This window comes from Bombina bombina, chromosome 2, assembly GCF_027579735.1.
Source record: "Bombina bombina isolate aBomBom1 chromosome 2, aBomBom1.pri, whole genome shotgun sequence".
In the NCBI taxonomy this organism is placed as follows: Eukaryota; Metazoa; Chordata; class Amphibia; order Anura; family Bombinatoridae; genus Bombina; species Bombina bombina.
Genome location: NC_069500.1, coordinates 495,050,523 through 495,071,404, shown reverse-complemented (window position 1 = coordinate 495,071,404; position 20,882 = coordinate 495,050,523). Strand labels below are relative to the sequence as shown.

The 20,882-nt window shown below is 41.3% G+C and overlaps 1 protein-coding gene across 1 annotated transcript in view; it reads right to left on the bottom strand.

Annotated features, from left to right (window-relative positions):
- LOC128649132 (ATPase MORC2-like) overlaps positions 1-20,882 on the bottom strand; it is a 457,352-nt gene that overhangs the window by 228,429 nt on the left and 208,041 nt on the right. Inside the window, 1 exon segment of the mRNA XM_053702217.1 lies at positions 6,825-6,979. Within this exon segment, the coding sequence (XP_053558192.1) occupies positions 6,825-6,979 (155 nt within the window).

The window sequence follows — 20,882 nt, the reverse complement described above, 5'->3', positions numbered from 1 at the left end:
ATGACGGGAGGGATAGGCAGGCTCATTATATAGAAGGAACCACTGCCTGAAGAACCTTTCTCCCAAAAATAGCCTCCGAAGAAGCAAAAGTGTCAAATTTGTAAAATTTGGAAAAAGTATGAAGCGAAGACCAAGTTGCAGCCTTGCAAATCTGTTCAACAGAGGCCTCATTCTTAAAGGCCCAAGTGGAAGCCACAGCTCTAGTGGAGTGAGCTGTAATTCTTTCAGGAGGCTGCTGTCCAGCAGTCTCATAGGCTAAACGTATTATGCTACGAAGCCAGAAAGAGAGAGAGGTAGCAGAAGCTTTTTGACCTCTCCTCTGTCCAGAATAAACGACAAACAAGGAAGAAGTTTGGCGAAAATTTTTAGTTGCCTGCAAGTAGAACTTGAGGGCACGAACTACATCCAGATTGTGTAGAAGACGCTCCTTCTTTGAAGAAGGATTTGGACACAAGGATGGAACAACAATCTCTTGATTGATATTCCTGTTAGTAACTACCTTAGGTAAGAACCCAGGTTTAGTACGCAGAACTACCTTGTCTGAGTGAAAGATCAGATAAGGAGAATCACAATGTAGGGCTGATAACTCAGAGACTCTTCGAGCCGAGGAAATAGCCATTAAAAATAGAACTTTCCACGATAACAATTTTATATCAATGGAATGAAGGGGTTCAAATGGAACACCTTGTAAAACGTTAAGAACTAAGTTTAAACTCCATGGCGGAGCAACGGCTTTAAACACAGGCTTGATCCTAGCTAAAGCTTGACAAAAAGCCTGGACGTCTGGATTTTCTGACAGACGCCTGTGCAACAAGATGGACAGAGCTGAAATCTGTCCCTTTAATGAACTAGCCGATAAACCCTTTTCTAGACCTTCTTGTAGAAAGGACAATATCCTAGGGATCCTAACCTTACTCCAGGAGTAACGTTTGGATTCGCACCAGTATAGGTATTTGCGCCATATTTTATGGTAAATCTTTCTGGTAACAGGCTTCCTAGCCTGGATCAGGGTATCAATAACCGACTCAGAAAAACCACGCTTTGATAAAATCAAGCGTTCAATTTCCAAGCAGTCAGTTTCAGAGAAGTTAGATTTTGATGTTTGAATGGACCCTGTATCAGAAGGTCCTGTCTCAGAGGTAGAGACCAAGGCGGACAGGATGACATGTCCACTAGATCTGCATACCAAGTCCTGCGTGGCCATGCAGGCGCTATTAGAATCACAGATGCTCTCTCTTGTTTGATTTTCGCAATCAATCGAGGAAGCAGCGGGAAGGGTGGAAACACATAAGCCATCCCGAAGTTCCAAGGTGCTGTCAAAGCATCTATCAGAACCGCTTCCGGATCCCTGGATCTGGACCCGTAGTGAGGAAGTTTGGCGTTCTGGCGAGACGCCATGAGATCTATCTCTGGTTTGCCCCAACGTCGAAGTATTTGGGCAAAAATCTCCGGATGAAGTTCCCACTCTCCCGGATGAAAAGTCTGGCGACTCAAGAAATCCGCCTCCCAGTTTTCCACTCCCGGGATGTGGATTGCTGACAGGTGGCAAGAGTGAGACTCTGCCCAGCGAATTATCTTTGATACTTCCATCATTGCTAGGGAGCTTCTTGTCCCTCCCTGATGGTTGATGTAAGCTACAGTCGTGATATTGTCCGACTGAAACCTGATGAACCCCTGAGTTGTTAATTGGGGCCAAGCTAGAAGGGCATTGAGAACTGCCCTCAATTCCAGAATGTTTATTGGAAGGAGACTCTCCTCCTGATTCCATAATCCCTGAGTCTTCAGAGAATTCCAGACAGCGCCCCAACCTAGTAGGCTGGCGTCTGTTGTTACGATTGTCCAGTCTGGCCTGCTGAATGGCATCCCCCTGGACAGGTGTGGCCGATAAAGCCACCATAGAAGAGAATTTCTGGTCTCTTGATTCAGATTCAGGGTAGGGGACAAATCTGAGTAATCCCCATTCCACTGACTTAGCATGCACAATTGCAGCGGTCTGAGGTGTAGGCGTGCAAAAGGTACTATGTCCATTGCCGCTACCATTAAGCCGATCACCTCCATGCATTGAGCCACTGACGGGTGTTGAATGGAATGAAGGACACGGCATGCATCCTGAAGCCTTGTTAACCTGTCTTCTGTCAGGTAAATCTTCATTTCCACAGAATCTATAAGAGTCCCCAAGAATGGAACTCTTGTGAGAGGAAAAAGAGAACTTTTCTTTTCGTTCACTTTCCATCCATGCGACCTTAGAAATGCCAGAACTAACTCTGTATGAGACTTGGCAGTTTGAAAGCTTGAAGCTTGTATTAGAATGTCGTCTAGGTACGGAGCTACCGAAATCCCTCGCGGTCTTAGTACCGCCAGAAGGGCGCCCAGAACCTTTGTGAAGATTCTTGGGGCCGTAGCCAATCCGAATGGAAGAGCTACAAACTGGTAGTGCCTGTCTAGGAAGGCAAACCGTAGATACCGTTGATGATCTTTGTGAATCGGTATGTGAAGGTAAGCATCTTTTAAATCCACTGTGGTCATGTACTGACCCTTTTGGATCATAGGTAAGATTGTCCGAATAGTTTCCATTTTGAACGATGGAACTCTTAGGAATTTGTTTAGAATCTTTAAATCTAAGATTGGCCTGAAAGTTCCCTCTTTTTTGGGAACCACAAACAGGTTTGAGTAGAACCCTTGTCCTTGTTCCGACCGCGGAACTGGATGGATCACTCCCATTAATAACAGATCTTGTACACAGCGTAGAAACGCTTCTTTCTTTATCTGGTTTGTTGACAACCTTGACAGATGAAATCTCCCTTTTGGGGGAGATAATTTGAAGTCTAGAAGGTATCCCTGAGATATGATCTCCAGCGCCCAGGGATCCTGAACATCTCTTGCCCAGGCCTGAGCGAAGAGAGAAAGTCTGCCCCCCACTAGATCCGGTCCCGGATCGGGGGCTCTCGGTTCATGCTGTCTTTGGGGCAGCAGCAGGTTTCCTGGTCTGTTTGCCCTTATTCCAGGACTGGTTAGGTTTCCAGCCTTGTCTGTAACGAGCAACAGCTCCTTCCTGTTTTGGTGCAGTGGAGGTTGACGCTGTTCCAGGTTTGAAATTCCGAAAGGAACGAAAATTAGACTGTCTAGCCTTAGCTTTGGCTTTGTCTTGAGGTAGGGCGTGGCCCTTACCTCCTGTAATGTCAGCGATAATTTCTTTCAACCCGGGCCCAAATAAAGACTGCCCCTTGAAAGGTATATTAAGTAATTTAGACTTAGAAGTAACATCAGCTGACCAGGATTTTAGCCACAGTGCTCTACGTGCCTGTATGGCGAATCCAGAGTTCTTAGCCGTAAGTTTAGTTAAATGTACTACGGCCTCCGAAATGAATGAATTGGCTAGTTTAAGGACTCTAAGCCTGTCCATAATGTCGTCTAGCGTAGACGAACTAAGGTTCTCTTCCAGAGACTCAATCCAAAATGCTGCCGCAGCCGTAATCGGCGCGATACATGCAAGGGGTTGCAATATAAAACCTTGTTGAACAAACATTTTCTTAAGGTAACCCTCTAATTTTTTATCCATTGGATCTGAAAAAGCACAGCTATCCTCCACCGGGATAGTGGTACGCTTAGCTAAAGTAGAAACTGCTCCCTCCACCTTAGGGACCGTTTGCCATAAGTCCCGAGTAGTGGCGTCTATTGGAAACATCTTTCTAAATATTGGAGGGGGTGAGAACGGCACACCGGGTCTATCCCACTCCTTAGTAACAATTTCAGTTAATCTCTTAGGTATAGGAAAAACGTCAGTACTCGCCGGTACCGCAAAGTATTTATCCAACCTACACATTTTCTCTGGTATTGCAACGGTGTTACAATCATTGAGAGCTGCTAAGACCTCCCCTAGTAATGCACGGAGGTTCTCCAATTTAAATTTAAAATTTGAAATATCTGAATCCAATCTGTTTGGATCAGAACCGTCACCCACAGAATGAAGCTCTCCGTCCTCATGCTCTGCAAGCTGTGACGCAGTATCAGACATGGCCCTAGTATTGTCAGCGCACTCTGTTCTCACCCCAGAGTGATCACGCTTGCCTCTTAGTTCTGGTAATTTAGACAAAACTTCAGTCAGAACAGTAGCCATATCATGTAATGTTATCTGTAATGGCCGCCCAGATGTATTAGGCGCCATAATATCACTCACCTCCCGGGCGGGAGATGCAGGTACTGCCGCGTGAGGCGAGTTAGTCGGCATAACTCTTCCCTCGCAGTTTGGTGAAATTTGTTCACATTGTACAAATTGACTTTTATCTAAAGTAGCATCAATACAGTTAGTACATAAATTTCTATTGGGCTCCACCTTGGCATTGGAACAAATGACACAGATATTCTCTGAGTCAGACATGTTTAACACACTAGCAATAACTTGCAACCTGGTTATAATCTTTTTTAGCAAAAACGTACTGTGCCTCAAAGAGGTACTTTAACGATTAAATGACAGTTGAGATAATGAACTGAAACAGTTATAGCATCAAGTTTAAAATAACACAACTTTTAGCAAAGGTTTGTTCCCATTAGTAAATAACTAAATTTGACATAAAAAATTATAGAGTAACGTTTTTATTCACAGTCAATAAAAATTCTCACAGCTCTGCTGAGAGAATGTACCTCCCTTCAAAGAAGTTTGAAGACCCTTGAGATCTGTCAGTGAACCGGATCATGCAGGAAATATAATAGTAGCTGACTGGAATTTTTTGATGCGTAGCAAAAGAGCGCCAAAACGGCCCCTCCCTCTCACACACAGCAGTGAGGAGAAACGAAACTGTCACAATTTAAAGCAGACAACTGCCAAGTGGAAAATAATGCCCAAACATTTATTTACTCAGTACCTCAGCAATGTAAACGATTCTACATTCCAGCAAAAACGTTTAACATGACAATATTTATTAAAAGGATTAGTGACCTTTAACAGAGTAGTTCCGGTGAAAAACCATTCCCAGAATACTGAAGTGTATACATACATGTCATTATAACGGTATAGCAGGATTTTTTCATCAATTCCATTCAGAAAATAAAAACTGCTACATACCTCAATGCAGATTCATCTGCCCGCTGTCCCCTGATCTGAAGCCTTTACCTCCCTCAGATGGCCGAGAACAGCAATATGATCTTAACTACTCCGGTTAAAATCATAGTAATAAACTCTGGTAGATTCTTCTTCAAACTCTGCCAGAGAAGTAATAACACGCTCCGGTGCTATTGTAAAATAACAAACTTTTGATTGAAGTCATAAAAACTAAGTATAATCACCATAGTCCTCTCACACATCCTATCTAGTCGTTGGGTGCAAGAGAATGACTGGGACTGACGTAGAGGGGAGGAGCTATATCAGCTCTGCTGGGTGAATCCTCTTGCATTTCCTGTTGGGGAGGAGTTATATCCCAGAAGTAATGATGACCCGTGGACTGATCGCACATAACAGAAGAAATGACATTTAAATCACTCAGTTAGCTCTCATTTCCAAACCTGAGTAAAGGAATGAAGAGTCACTATAGGCATTGTTTTGTTTATTGTCTGTGTATAGCTTGCATGACGTGAAAGTTAGAGTGTTGTTCCTATCATTGTTTTCAGTTTTGTGGTTAAACTTTACATTAAAAGCCAGGATACCACGTAAATATGTTCATGAAGAACTTTGTAAAGGAATGAACAAGATGGAGTACTTTGTAAGTACCTGAGAGGAAAATTTCCACTGCTGAGTGAGGCTAAAGTTAAAGGACCAGTCAACACAGTATATTTACATAATTAACAGATGCAAGATAACAAGACAATGCAATAGCACTTAGTCTGAACTTCAAATAAGTAGTAGATTTTTTTTCTGACAATTTTAAAAGTTATGTCTTTTTACACTCCCCCTATACCATGTGATAGCCATCAGCCAATAACAAATGCATACACGTACCATGTGACAGCCATCAGCCATTCACAAATGCATACATACTTATTCTTGCACATGCTCAGAAGGAGCTGGTGACTCAAAAAGTTTAAATATAAAAAGACTGTGCACATTTTGTTAATAGAAGTAAATTGGAAAGTTGTTTAAAATGGCATGCTCTTTCTGAATAATGAAAGTTTAATTTTGATTGAGTGTCCCTTTAAAGAAGGAATGCTTGTTGGCCCGCAAATTTGTGAATTTATTAGGGATGAAAACTTCAGGCAAGTCCTCAAGGGTAATGAGAAAGCAGCTTGTGAATCTTTTAAAGGTGTTGTGCATGGCTTCTTGGGTAACCGAAGATCTGGAAACTATGTTGAGCTTGTCAACAACCTTCTAGAAAATTTATCATCAAGTAGGCTGTCACTTAAAATGTGGACTTCCCTGATAACTGTGTTGCAGTGAGTGATGAGCAAGGTGAGGAAATTCCACTCAGACATTTCAGCGATAGAACGAATATATCAAGGTAGGTGGAACGCTTCTATGCTTTTGGACAGTGACAAGAGATGCCCCAGAGGAGAAGCACAAGCGACAAGCAAAGAGAAGGTGCTCTCGTAGGCCACTATTTTAGATAGTACTTTCAATTGCTGTATATTTTTTTTTTTTTGTTATTTGCGATTTATTGAATGTAAACAACTATCATTTATGTTGTATCAAGGAAATGTCAGATTGTTGTAATATTGCTTTTCACTATGACTATATTACTGAAACTAATACTGTATCTCAAAAGCTAGAGCTAATAAAAAAAATCTGAAGTCATATTAGTTTTCTTGACACCAAATTAGTAAAACTATGACTATTTTTAATAACGAACATTAAAAATATTTTTTTTGTTTACAGTGTAATTAACACTGCAACTCACCTACGCCCACGTCTTTCCAGTACTGTGCCAAGTGCTCTCCCATGGCCCGTAATAAATGGCGATACTCCTTTGCATCTGCAAAGTCTTGTTTGTTGTGAGTTGGTTCCAGAACAAGGTATGGCACATCCACTACCCCCACTACGCCCCCACAAGCCCTAGAAACAAAACGGAAAAAAACATGTCAGTGAATACACTGAACAAAATGGAGGCATAAAGATCTGAATATCTACAATGAAAATGTAGAAGACTTGCATGTAGTTAGAAACAATTTATAATTAATATTTTTAGCTGTAAGGACACACACTCAAATTAAAGCTTCTCAAAAGTACAGCAATATTTTAAGTTTCAGCGTGCATTCAATGTTAAATACTGTAAGTCCTAGTGACTTTAAAATGGGAAGAAGAAGAAAGAAGAAGAACTTATGTTTTGAATTATTAAGGATTATAACAATTTTTTTCATAGTAAAGAGATAGGGGAATGATCAGCCTAACATATAGCAACAAAGACTACACCAATATTATGACATTTAGCATCCAGACCAGATTTTATTGTCTAGTATGTGCTTTTTTGTTTTGTTTGCGGAGATAAAATAATTTATGTAAGAACTTACCTGATAAATTCATTTTTTTCATATTGGCAAGGGTCCATGAGCTAGTGACGTATGGGATATACAATCCTACCAGGAGGGACAAAGTTTCCCAAACCTCAAAATGCCTATAAATACACCCCTCACCACACCCACAATTTAGTTTAACAAATAGCCAAGTAGTGGGGTAAAATAATGAGTAAAAAAAGCATACAAAAAGAGGAACTGGAAATATAATTGTGCTTTTTATACAAAAATCATAACCACCATAAAAAGGGTGGGCCTCATGGACTTTTGCCAATATGAAAGAAAACATAATTTATGTAAGAATTTACCTGATAAATTAATTTCTTTCATATTGGCAAGAGTCCATGAGCTAGTGACGTATGGGATATACAATCCTACCAGGAGGGGCAACGTTTCCCAAACCTCAAAATGCCTATAAATACACCCCTCACCACACCCACAATTCAGTTTAACGAATAGCCAAGTAGTGGGTTGACAAAGAAAGGAGTAAAAAGCATCAACAAAGGAATTTGGAAATAATTGTGCTTTATACAAAAAAAATCATAACCACCATAAAAAGGGTGGGCCTCATGGACTCTTGCCAATATGAAAGAAATTAATTTATCAGGTAAATTCTTACATAAATTATGTTTTCTTTCATGTAATTGGCAAGAGTCCATGAGCTAGTGACGTATGGGACAGCAATACCCAAGATGTGGAACTCCACGCAAGAGTCACTAGAGATGGAGGGATAAAATAAAAACAGCCACTTAGAATCAGTAGACAACCCTAAAATCTCAACTCAAGATGCGGATATTTTAGATTCTCCTCTGACCCTGAAGGAAATCTTAGATGCAATTGAGGCCTTACCTAATAACAAAAGTCCAGGTCCCGATGGGTTATCAAATGATTATTACAAGACGTATAAGAACACATTAGCCCCGCAATTATTAACTACATTTCAGCATATCGATAAAATAGGTTATTTTCCTGCAGAATGTTTGGAGGCGTATATATCTGTACTACCTAAACCACATAAACCCGTTAATATATATCCCTGGCAACTACAGACCCATTTCACTGCTCAACACGGATCTTAAGCTATTTGCAAAAATTTTGGCAGAACGCATAAATAAAATACTATCCCAAATTGTACACCTAGATCAAGCTGGTTTTGTGCCAGGAAGATAAGCGAGAGACAACACCATCAGAACCTTACAACTAATTGACTATGCTAAAGTACACAAATTAGGGATGGTGATTGTCTCAGCTGACACTGAAAAAGCGTTTGATCGCTTAGATTGGAGATTTCTACAGGCTGTCTTGAGAAAGATGGGATTTGGTGAAATCATCATAAACAGAATCTTTAGTCTATATCAAAGTCCCTCTACTATCAGATGCATTTTTCATACAAAACGGCACCCGTCAGGGTTGCCCCCTGTCCCCTCTTTTGTTCATGTTGAGCATGGAAATACTAGCCCATAAAATCAGGCAAAATAATCAGGTATCAAAATAGGTCAAGACGATTACAAATTATCACTTTATGCCGATGATGTGTTGCTCACATTAACTAGGCCTACTGAATCAATAATAGAGGTAATGAGGGAATTCAAAGAGTTTGGGTCTTTCTCCAACTTTTTGGTGAATGACCAGAAATCCAAGATTTTAAATATTTCTGTCCCAAACGCTGACTATCAAGTGCTGTTAAAAAAGTGTCCATTTAGTCCACAAAAAAAGGCCATTAAATATTTGGATATATATCTAACCCCTAAACCTAATATTTTGTTTGACTGGAATTACCAGAACCTATATAAAGAACTAAGCAATGAGCTACATCGTTGGAGTGGTAAGTCAATTTCGTGGTGGGGACGCATTCAGTCTGTCAAAATGACGGTGCTGCCCAGAATCCTTTACGTCCTTCAAACTGTGCCAATTGCATTGCCTAACTCCTTCCGTAACATGCTTCAAAAATTGATTAACACATATATTTGGGGTAAAACTAAGCCTAGAATCATCAAAAACACACTGTACCGTTCCACACAAAGAGGAGGACCGGGTCTACCAAATATAGACTTATATTACAAAGCAATATGTTTACAAAAACTCTTAGACTGGCATCGCAATGTGGGCACTAAAGCGTGGGTAGCACTGGACTCACATGTCTTGAAAACTCCTTCACCAGGGGTGTTGTGCTGAGTAGATAGAAAAAGTCGTCCGCCTTGGATCAAGTCTTTCCCACTATAACAACATGTCTTTGAGAACTGGGACAATCTAATAACATGTGACCGTGGAATCTCTTCCCTTAGGTCGCCTATGTCACCAGTTTCGCCTAACGCGGAGCTACATGGGGAGTTAGAACAAAAATTGAATACACAACATGATTGGGAGATATGATATACGACCCCTATATTTAAATTTCTAAGCGGAGGTAAACTCAAGTAGAGATCTGATTTGGGCGAGATACTGGGAGGAGCCTTTACGAAGTGGTTGAAGTATTACCAACTTCAACACTTTTTAGCCACTTCACCTGTTAGGGATCAGATGACTAGACAACCCACTTTATTCGAACAACAATGCCTGAGTGACCAACCTTTGTGTCATACACTGGCTTGGGCAAAAAAGGCGTTAATGGGTAGGGAAGCAACTGATTTCCCTAGCTATGTGGCTAGATGGCACAAGGAATTGGGCAGAGAACTGAGATTGAATGGAAAAACATCGTTCATAACACTAAAAAGTCTTCGGTTTCTGCTAAGTCACTAGAATTAAATTTCAAAGTTCTGGCACGGTGGTATCTCACCCCGGTCAGGATTAAGGCGATATACCCGACAGCCTCTGACACGTGTTGGAGAGGTTGTGGAAGCAAAGGCTCTATGACTCACATTTGGTGGTCATGCAATAAAATACAACCCTTCTGGTTAAAAATAGGAGAATATATTAAAACTATCAGCAACCAAAAAAATGACTATCAAATTCAACCTACCACAGCACTATTAAATTTACTTCCACGGTGCAAATGTAAAATACGACTGAAATTGGTACAGTTAGCATTAAATACAGCAAAATCCCTGATAGCAGTGAATTGGAAATCACAAATAGTCCCTACATATCAAGCGTGGGAATCACTAATGGAACATACAATTCACTTAGAGGAATATGGCTATTTCTTAAGAAAAGACATGGAAACATTTCACAATATACAATTTTACTGGGAAACACGAATGCATACCCATTGAGTACCCTAGGAGCAATTAGATAAGATAATGTGTCTGGGAGGAGGTGATGACAAAGTAGTCCTCGGTGATACCAAATTAAAATGGGAAATCGCAGTTAAATGTGAGCAAGACAGAGCTTAGTTTTAAAATAACAAAGTGACCAACCAATGTTTCAATGTTTAAATGTTTTCTTGATACGTTCAGATTAAGGATGTTTACAAATGCAATCGTTATAAAAAACAAAAAGCCGGATGATGTGTTTTCACATTGTATAAGGATTGTAATGCTATTTTCAAGTACTGTGATCAATGTGATTTCTATGCATTAATCTGTATCGTTTTATTTCATCCAATAAACATCTTTTAAAAAAAATAATAAAAAAAAAATAAAAACAGCCATTTTCCGCTGAAAAAAATTAATCCACAACCCAAAATATAACTTTATTCTCATAAATCAATAGAAAAACAAAAACATAAGCAGAAGAATCAAACTGAAACAGCTGCCTGAAGAACTTTTCTACCAAAAACTGCTTCCGAAGAAGCAAATACATCAAAACGGTAGAATTTAGTAAATGTATGCAAAGAAGACCAAGTTGCTGCTTTGCAAATCTGATCAATGGAAGCTTCATTCTTAAAAGCCCATGAAGTGGAGACTGATCTAGTAAAATGAGCTGTAATTCTCTGAGGCGGGGCTTGACCCGACTCCAAATAAGCTTGATGAATCAAAAGCTTTAACCATGAAGCCAAGGAAATAGCAGAAGCCTTCTGACCATTCCTAGAACCAGAAAAGATAACAAATAGACTAGAAGTCTTCCTGAAATCTTTAGTAGCTTCAACTTAATATTTCAAAGCTCTTACCACATCCAAAGAATGTAAGGATCCCTCCAAAGAATTCTTAGGATTAGGACACAAGGAAGGGACAACAATTTCTCTATTAATGTTGTTAGAATTCACAACCTTAGGTAAGAATTTAAATGAAGTCCGCAAAACCGCCTTATCCTGATGAAAAACCAGAAAAGGAGATTCACAAGAAAGAGCAGATAATTCAGAAACTCTTCTAGCAGAAGAGATGGCCAAAAGGAACAACACTTTCCAAGAAAGTAGTTTAATGTCCAAAGAATGCATAGGCTCAAAAGGAGGAGCCTGTAAGGCCTTCAAAACTAAATTAAGACTCCAAGGAGGAGAGATTGATTTAATGACAGGCTTGATACGAACCAAAGCCTGTACAAAACAGTAATATCAGGAAGCTTAGCAATCTTTATGAGAAATAAAACAGAAAGAGCAGAGATTTGTCCCTTCAAGGAACTTGCAGACAAACCCTTATCCAAACCATCCTGAAGAAACTGTAAAATTCTAGGAATTCTGAAAGAATGTCAAGAGAATTTATTAGAAGAACACCATGAAAAGGAAATTTATGCTTACCTGATAAATTTATTTATTTTATGATATGACGAGTCCACGGATTTCATCCTTACTTATTTGATATCGCCTCCTGGTCAGCAGGAGGAGGCAAAGAGCTCCACAGCAGAGCTGTATAAATAGCTCCTCCCTTCCCCCCCAACCCAGTCATTCGACTGAAGTTAGGAAGAGAAAGGAAAAGCCAAGGAGCAGGTGTGACTGAAGTTTGACAAAAATAAAAACCTGTCTTAGAAAACGACAGGGAGGGCCGTGGACTCGTAATATCGTAAAAGAAATAAATTTATCAGGTAAGCATACATTTCCTTTTCTTTTACAAGATATGACGAGTCCACAGATTTCATCCTTACTTATGGGATACAATACCAAAGCTATAGGACACGGATGAAAGGGAGGGACAAGACAGGAACCTAAACGGAAGTCACCACTGCTTGAAGAACCTTTCAACCAAAAACAGCCTCTGACGAGGCAAAAGTATCAAATTTGGAAAATTTGGAAAAAGTGTGAAGAGACCACCAAGTTGCAGCCTTGCAAATCTGTTCAACAGAAGCATCATTTTTAAATGCCCATGAGGAAGCCACAGCCCTAGTAGAATGAGCCGTAATTCGTTCTGGAGGCTGCTGTCCAGCAGTCTCATATGCAAGACGGACGATACTCCTCAGCCAAAAAGAAAGAGGTAGCCGTAGCTTTCTGACCCCTACGTTTCCCAGCAAAACAACAAATAATGAAGATGTTTGACGAAAATCCTTAGTCGCCTGCAAGTAGAACTTCAAGGCACGGACTACGTCCAAATTTTGTAACAGACGCTCCTTCTTAGAGGAGGGGTTAGGACACAAGGAAGGAACAACAATTTCCTGATTAATATTCTTGTTAGAAACAACCTTAGGAAGAAAACCAGGTTTGGTACATACCACCTTATCAGAATGGAAAATAAGATAAGGAGAATCACATTGTAATGCCGAAAGCTCAGAAACTCTGCGAGCAGAAGAAATAGCAACCAAAAATAAAACTAAAACCAAGATAATAACTTAATATCTATGGAATGCATGGTTTCAAACGGAACCCCTTGAAGAACATTAAGAACTAAATTCAAACTCCAAGGAGGAGCAATTGGTCTAAACACAGGCCGGATTCTAGTCAGGGCCTGACAAAAAGATTGAACATCAGGAACATCTGCCAGACGCTTGTGCAGCAAAATAGACAAAGCAGAAATCTGTCCTTTTAAGGAACTTGCTGATAACCCTTTCTCCAATCCTTCTTGGAGAAAATATAAAATCCTAGGAATCCTATAACTACTCCATGAGTAGCCCTTGGATCCGCACCAATAAAGATATTTACGACATATCTTATGGTAAATTTTTCTAGTAACAGGCTTGCGTGCCTGAATCAAAGTATCAATGACCGCATCAGAGAACCCCCGCTTAGATAAAATCAAGCGTTCAATCTCCAAGCAGTTAGCTGCAGAGAAATTAGATTTGGATGATGGAAGGGTCCCTGAATGAGAAGGTCCTGCCTCAATGGAAGTTTCCACGGTGGCAGAGATGACATGTCCACCAGATCGGCATACCAAGTCCTGCGAGGCCACGCAGGAGCGATTAGAATCACGGAAGCCCTCTCCTGCTTGATCCGTGCAATCACCCGGGGAAGAAGAGCAAACGGTGGAAACACATAAGCTAGGTTGAACGACCAAGGCATCTATTAGTTCGGCCTGAGGATCCCTGGACCTGGATCCGTATCCCGGGAGCTTGGCATTCTGACGAGATGCCATAAGATCCAGCTCCGTTCTGCCCCATCTGAGAATCAGGGTGGCAAAGACCTCCGGGTGGAGTTCCCACTCCCCTGGATGAAACGTCTGTCTGCTCAAAAAGTCCGCTTCTCAGTTGTCTACTCCTGTGATGTAGATTGCTGACAGATAACAAGAGTGAGCCTCCGCCCACCGAATTATCTTGGATACTTCCGTCATCGCCAAGGAACTCCTTGTTCCTCCCTGATGATTGATGTAAGCCACAGTCGCGATGTTGTCCGACTGAAATCGGATGAACTTTGCCGAAGCCAACTGAGGCCAAGCCTGAAGAGCATTGAATATTGCCCTCAACTCCAGAATATTGATTGGAAGTAGAGACTCCGACCAAGTCCACACAACCTGAGCCTTCAGGGAATTCCAGACTGCACCCCATCCTAGTAGACTGGCGTCCGTTGTCACCATCACCCAGGATGGTCTGCGGAAGCACGTCAATTGGGACAGATGATCCTGCGACAACCACCAAAGAAGAGAGTCTCGTCTCCTGATCCAGATCTATCTGAGGAGACAAATTTGCATAATCTCCATTCCACTGTCTGAGCATGCTCAGTTGTAGGTCTGAGATGAAAACGAGCAAACTGAATGATGTCCATTGCCGCCACCATCAATCCAATTACCTCCATGCACTGAGCCACTGATGGCCGAGGATTGGACTGAAGGGCTTAGCATGTATTCAGAATCTTTAACTTTCTGACTTCCGTCAAGAAGATTTTCATGGATATAGAATCTATTAGAGTTCCCAGGAAAGGAACCCTTGTCTGTGGAATTAGTGAACTCTTTTCTAGATTCACCTTCCACCCATGAGTCCTTAGAAAGGACAGAACAATGTCGGTATGAGACTTTGTCAGTTGGTAAGACGACGCCTGGATTAGAATATCGTCCAGATAAGGCGTCACTGCAATGCCTCGTGGTCTGAGAACCGCTAGCAGAGACCCTAGAACCTTCGTGAAGATCCTGGGTGCCGTGGCCAGCCCGAAGGGAAGAGCCACAAACTGAAAATGTTTGTCCAGGAAGGCAAACCTTAGGAACTGGTGATGATCTTTGTGGATAGGAATATGAAGATAGGCATCCTTCAAGTCCACGGTAGTCATATATTGACCCTCCAGAATCAATGGAAGAATTGTCCGAATAGTCTCCATCTTGAAGGATGGGACTCTGAGAAACTTGTTTAGACTCTTGAGATCTAAAATGGGTCGGAACGTTCCCTCTTTTTTTGGGAACCACAAAAAGATTTGAGTAAAACCCCTGCCCCTGTTCCTGTACTGGAACTGGACAAATTACTCCCATGGTGGAGAGGTCTTCTACACAACGTAAGAAAGCGTCTCTTTTTATCTGGTCTACAGATAATCGTGAAAGAAGAAACCTTCCCCTTGGGAAGGAATTTTTGAACTCCAACTGATACCCTTGAGACACGATTTCTAGTGTCCAGGGATCCTGAACGTCTCTCATCCAAGCCTGGACAAAGAGAGAAAGTCTGCCCCCTACTAGATCCGGTCCCGGATCGGGGGCCGCCCCTTCATGCTGTCTTGGTAGCAGTGGCAGGTTTCTTGGGTTGTTTACCCTTGTTCCAACCCTGGTTAGGTTTCCAGGTGGGTTTGGCTTGAGAATAATTCCCTTCCTGTTCAACAGAAGAGGAAGAGGGGATTCCCTTGAAGTTTCAAAAGGAACGAAAATTATTCTGTCGTCCCCTTTGTTTAGCTGTTTTGTCCTGTAATGTCAGAAATGATCTCCTTCAAGTCAGGCCAAAACAGGGTCTTACCCTTGAAAGGAATCGCCAAGAGCTTTGATTTAGAGGACACATCCGCAGACCAAGATTTTAACCATAAGGCTCTGCGCGCTAAAATGGAAAATCCCGAATTCTTAGCCGCCAATTTAGCAATCTGAAAGGCGGCATCCGTAATAAAAGAATTAGCCACCTTAAGGGCCTTAATTCTATCTTGTATTTCCTCCAAAGAAGTCTCAGATCTAAGAGACTCTTCTAGAGCTTCAAACCAAAAAGAAGCCGCAGTTGTGACTGTCACAATGCAGGCTGTTGGTTGTAATAGAAACCCTTGATGAATATATAGTTTCTTTAGAAGACTCTCCAACTTTTTATCCATAGGGTCTTTTTGAAAGCACAACTGTCCTCAATAGGGATAGTTGTACGCTTAGTCAGGGTAGAAATAGCTCCCTCCACTTTAGGGACCGTCTGCCAAGAGTCCCGAACGGTGTCAGCTATAGGGCACATCTTCCTAAAAAATAGGGGAAGGAGAGAACGGAATACCCGGTCTCTCCCATTCCTTTGTAATAATTTCCGAAATTCTCTTAGGAACCGGAAACACCTCGGAATAAGAAGGGACCTCTAAGTATTTGTCCATCTTACTCAATTTCTCTGGCGGAACCACAATAGAGTCACAGTCGTCCAGAGTCACCAAAACCTCCCGTAGTAAAAGGCGAAGGTGTTCAAGTTTAAATCTGAAGGACATGAGATCCGAATCTGTCTGGGGTAATGCACTTCCTGAATCAGACAATTCCCCCTCAGACAGGGCCTCCCTACCCCCCATATCAGAGCCCTAGGCAGGTATATCGGAGATAGCTATTAAAGCATCAGAAGTTGCAGGGACCACGTGGGCCTCTGTCCTGCTGTGTTTGCTTGTAGCACTGGCAACTTAGATAATACTTCTGTAAGAATGGAAGTCATGAAAGCAGTCATATCTCGCAGAGTAAATGGCGCAGACGCCGTTGCAGAACATGTCGGCACTTGCGCGGGCGTTAAAGGCTGTGACGCTTGGGAAGAGAGATGCGGCATATCCTCAATCTCATCAGTCTGAGGACTTTCATTAGACATATCTTTATTAAAGAAAATTTTCTCCTTACACTGTAAAGCCCTCTCAATACATGGGGGACAAAGTGTAACAGGGGGTTCCACAATCGTATCTAAACACATAGGGCATGTACTTTGTTCAAGGTCATCCATTTTGATAACCTAAACAACCAGCAAGATTGGTCCAGTTCACTGATTATATATTTGTATTGTTTATAACAAAAGACTATAATAAAAAATATACTGCATACTGTATCTTTAATTCAAAAAAACGGCTCTGAAATATATATGCGGTAGAGCAAAATTTCACATTCCCTGTACGTGGGTTAAAAAAATCACACTGGTATAAATTTGTTCAGTCACCTCGCCGCAGCTCTGCGGCTCCTACCTGCCCCCGTGATCAGTCTGAACACTGCAAACACGGCGCACACAAAGTCGCTTGTAAAGATTCCTACAAGTAGACTGAGGAGCCGTGGGAAGATGCTGTTAACCGGGAACGTAATAGGAAACTGCGCTGTCAAAGTGCGCGAATAACATTAAGCCCCGCCCATCGTGGGCGTAAACAAAACTGTCAATCGCCTCAGACAAAGCCGCCATGTACCAGAGCCTAATATAAATACCTCTCTCCGGAACTGTCCCCAGCATCAGCCAGCCCGTTCATCCAAAAATACACAGTATGTCCCAGTGCTTCAGGCCCAATAATAAATGCCAGAATGTCTGTTTATGGTGCAAACCCACACAATATCTACCAGTATTTCTAGATCTATGTCAGAGTGTCTGGAAAATAAACTATGTCGGACTTATACCCATATCCCAGTGCTTCTAGGTTATTAGACTACTAGAGTGTCTGGATATTACACTATGTGTTAATGGGACATTGTTTTAGCCCCCAAATATAATAGTGCAAGTACAGTTAATCTGAGGTACCTTTGTTGTGTCCCAGAATAAAAAACTGCACTTACCTCCATGCTGAGGAACAGCATGTACAAATTCACAGTGTCAAGAGGTCCACTCTCCCTCCTGAGGTCCTGTGAAAGAAAAAGGGTCTTAGTTACAACTTCCAAGACCACAAACAGAAACCGCAGCTCAATCATGGGAGGCGCAGTGGAGACAAAAATCCACAGTTCCGACAACCTAAAGAGACTATCAGAAGCTGCTCTTTAATAAAATAGTACACTTTGGCACCATTTAAAAATAAAAAACTCTTGATTGAAGAATCTAAACTAACAACTCACTTTACCTCACTCCTATCACTAACACAGGCAAAGAGAATGACTGGGTTGGGGGGAGGGAGGAGCTATTTATACATCTCTGCTGTGGAGCTCTTTGCCTCCTCCTGCTGACCAGGAGGCGATATCCCATAAGGATGAAATCCGTGGACTCGTCATATCTTGTAAAAGAAATATAAGACTTCCAAACTCGATAATAAATCTTTCTAGAATTTACAAGCCTGTAAGATAGTATTAATCACTGAGTCACAGAAAACCTCTAAGACTAAGCAATAGGCGTTCAATTTCCATACCTTCAAATTTAATAATTTGAGATCCTGATGGAAAAACGGACAGAAGGTCCGGCCTTAATGGAAGTGCCAAGGTTGGCAACTGGACATCCGAACAAGATTCGCATACCAAAACCTGTGAGGCCATGCTGGAGCCACCAGCAACACAAAGGATTGCTCCATGATGATTTTGGAGATCACTCTTGGAAGAACTAGAGACAGGAAAATATAAGCTGGTTGATAACACCAAGGAAGTGTCAACGCATCCACTGCTTCCACCTGAGGATCCCTGGACCTGGACAGGTACCTGGGAAGTTTTTTGTTTAGATGAGAAGCCATCAGATCTATTTCTGGAAGAACCCACATCTGAACAACCTGAGAAAACACATCGGGATGGAGGGACCACTCCCCTGGATGTAAAGTCTGACGGCTGAGATAATCCGCCTCCCAATTGTCTATACCTGGGATATGAACTGCAGAAATTAGACAGGAGTTGGATATCCGAGATACTTCTTTCATAGCTAGGCGATTGCGAGTCCCACCCTGATGATTGACATATGCCACAGTTGTGATATTGTCTGTCTGAAAACAAATGAACGGTTCTCTCTTCAACTGAGGCCAAATCTGAAGAGCCCTAAAAATTGCACGGAGTCCCGAAATATTGATTGGTAATCTCGCCTCTTGAGATTTCCAAACCCCTTGTGCTGTCAGAGAGCCCCAAACAGCTCCACAACTTGAAAGACTTGTATCTGTTGTGATCACAGTGCAGGTTGGACGAACAAAAGAGGCCCCTTGAAAGATACAATGGTGATCTAACCACCAAGTCAGAGATAGTCAAACATTGGGATTTAAAGTGACAGTTCACCCAAAAATGTTCTCCCCTTTAAATTATTCCCAATGATCCTTTTTACCTGCTAGAGTGTATTAAATTGGTTACAAGTAGCTCCTTTACTCCTATTTCAGAATTTGAAATAGCTGATTTAGCTTGTGGTATAGCCACCTATACTGAAAGTTTTGATACTGGAGTATAGGCTATTGAATAGCCTAAGTAAACACAGCCAGCAGAAGAGATTACACTCTCAGTGGGATGCAGGATAGTTAAGTAATAAAATGATAAATGTCTTTTGTTCTCTCTATGTATTGAGCTTTGGTGAAGCAAGAGTGTGTACACAAAGTGATAACATAATGAGATATGATATTACCTGAAGCTCAACCCATTGTAATACGCTGTGGTTTCAAAGCACAAAATAGGCTACTTCATATACCCAAATAAGCATGAAAATGCAATTTCTCAAATATTTTATACTCTGCAGTTGTTATAACAAGTTATTTAAAATACATTAATGGAAAAACTATTTTACAGTGTACTGTTCCTTTAAGGATATTAATTGTAATATCCTTGAATAATCCCTGCACCATTGGTTCAGCATACAAAGCTGAAGAGGTCTCATGTGAAAACGAGCAAAGGGGATCGTGTCCTATGCTGCAGTCATGAGACCTAAAACTTCCATGCACATAGCTACTGAAGGGAATGACTGAGACTGAAGGTTTCGACAGGCTGCAACCAATTATAAACGTCTCTTGTCAGTTAGAGACAGAGTCATGGACACTGAATTTATCTGGAAACCTAAAAAGGTGACCCTTGTCTGAGGAATCAAATAACTTTTTGATAAATTGATCCTCCAACCATGTTTTGAAGAAACAATACTAGTTGATTCATGTGAGATTCTGCAGAACGTAAAGACTGAGCTAGTACCAAGATATCGTCCAAATAAGGAAACACCGCAATACCCCGCTCTCTGATTACAGGGAGTAGGGCACCGAGGACCTTTGAAAAGATTCTTGGAGCTGTCGCTAGGCCAAAAGGAAGAGCGACAAATTGGTAATGCTTGTCTAGAAAAGAGAATCTCAGAAACTGATAATGATCTGGATGAATCGGAATATGAAGATATGCATCCTGTAAGTCTATTGTGGACATATAATGTCCTTGCTGAACAAAAGGCAGAATAGTCGTTATAGTCACCATTTTGAAAGTTGGTACTGTTACATAACGATTCAAAATTTTTAGATCCAGAACTGGTCTGAATGAATTTTCTTTCTTTGGGACAATAGATTTGAATAAAACCCCAGACCCTGTTCCAGAATTGGAACTTGTACAATTACTCCTGAAAGCTCTAGATCTGAAACACACTTCATAAAAGCCTGAGCTTTCACAGGATTTGTTGGAACATGAGAGAGAAAAAATCTTCTCACAGGAGGTCTTATTCTGAAACCTATTCGATACCCCTGAGAGACAATATTCTGAATCCAATGATTCTGAATGGAACATGCCCAAATGACTTGAAATAATTTCAATCTGCCCCCCACCAGCAGAACTGGATCGAGGGCCGCACCTTCATGCAGTCTTGGGGGCTGGCTTTGGTTTCTTATAGGGCTTGGATTTATTCCAACTCGAGTATGGCTTCCAATTGGAGCCAGAGTCTTTAGGGGAAGGAGTGGTTTTCTTTTCTCTATTCTGAAGAAAGGAACAAAACCAATTAGAAGCTTTAGATTTGCCTTTATACTATCTTGAGGCAAAAAAACTCCCTTCCCCCCCAGTAATAGCTGAAATAATAGAATCCAACTTGGAAACAAACAAATTATTACCCTGGAATGATAGAGAAAGTAACCTAGATTTAGATACCATGTCAGCATTCCATGATTTCAGCCATAAAGCTCCTCTAGCTAAAATAGCAAA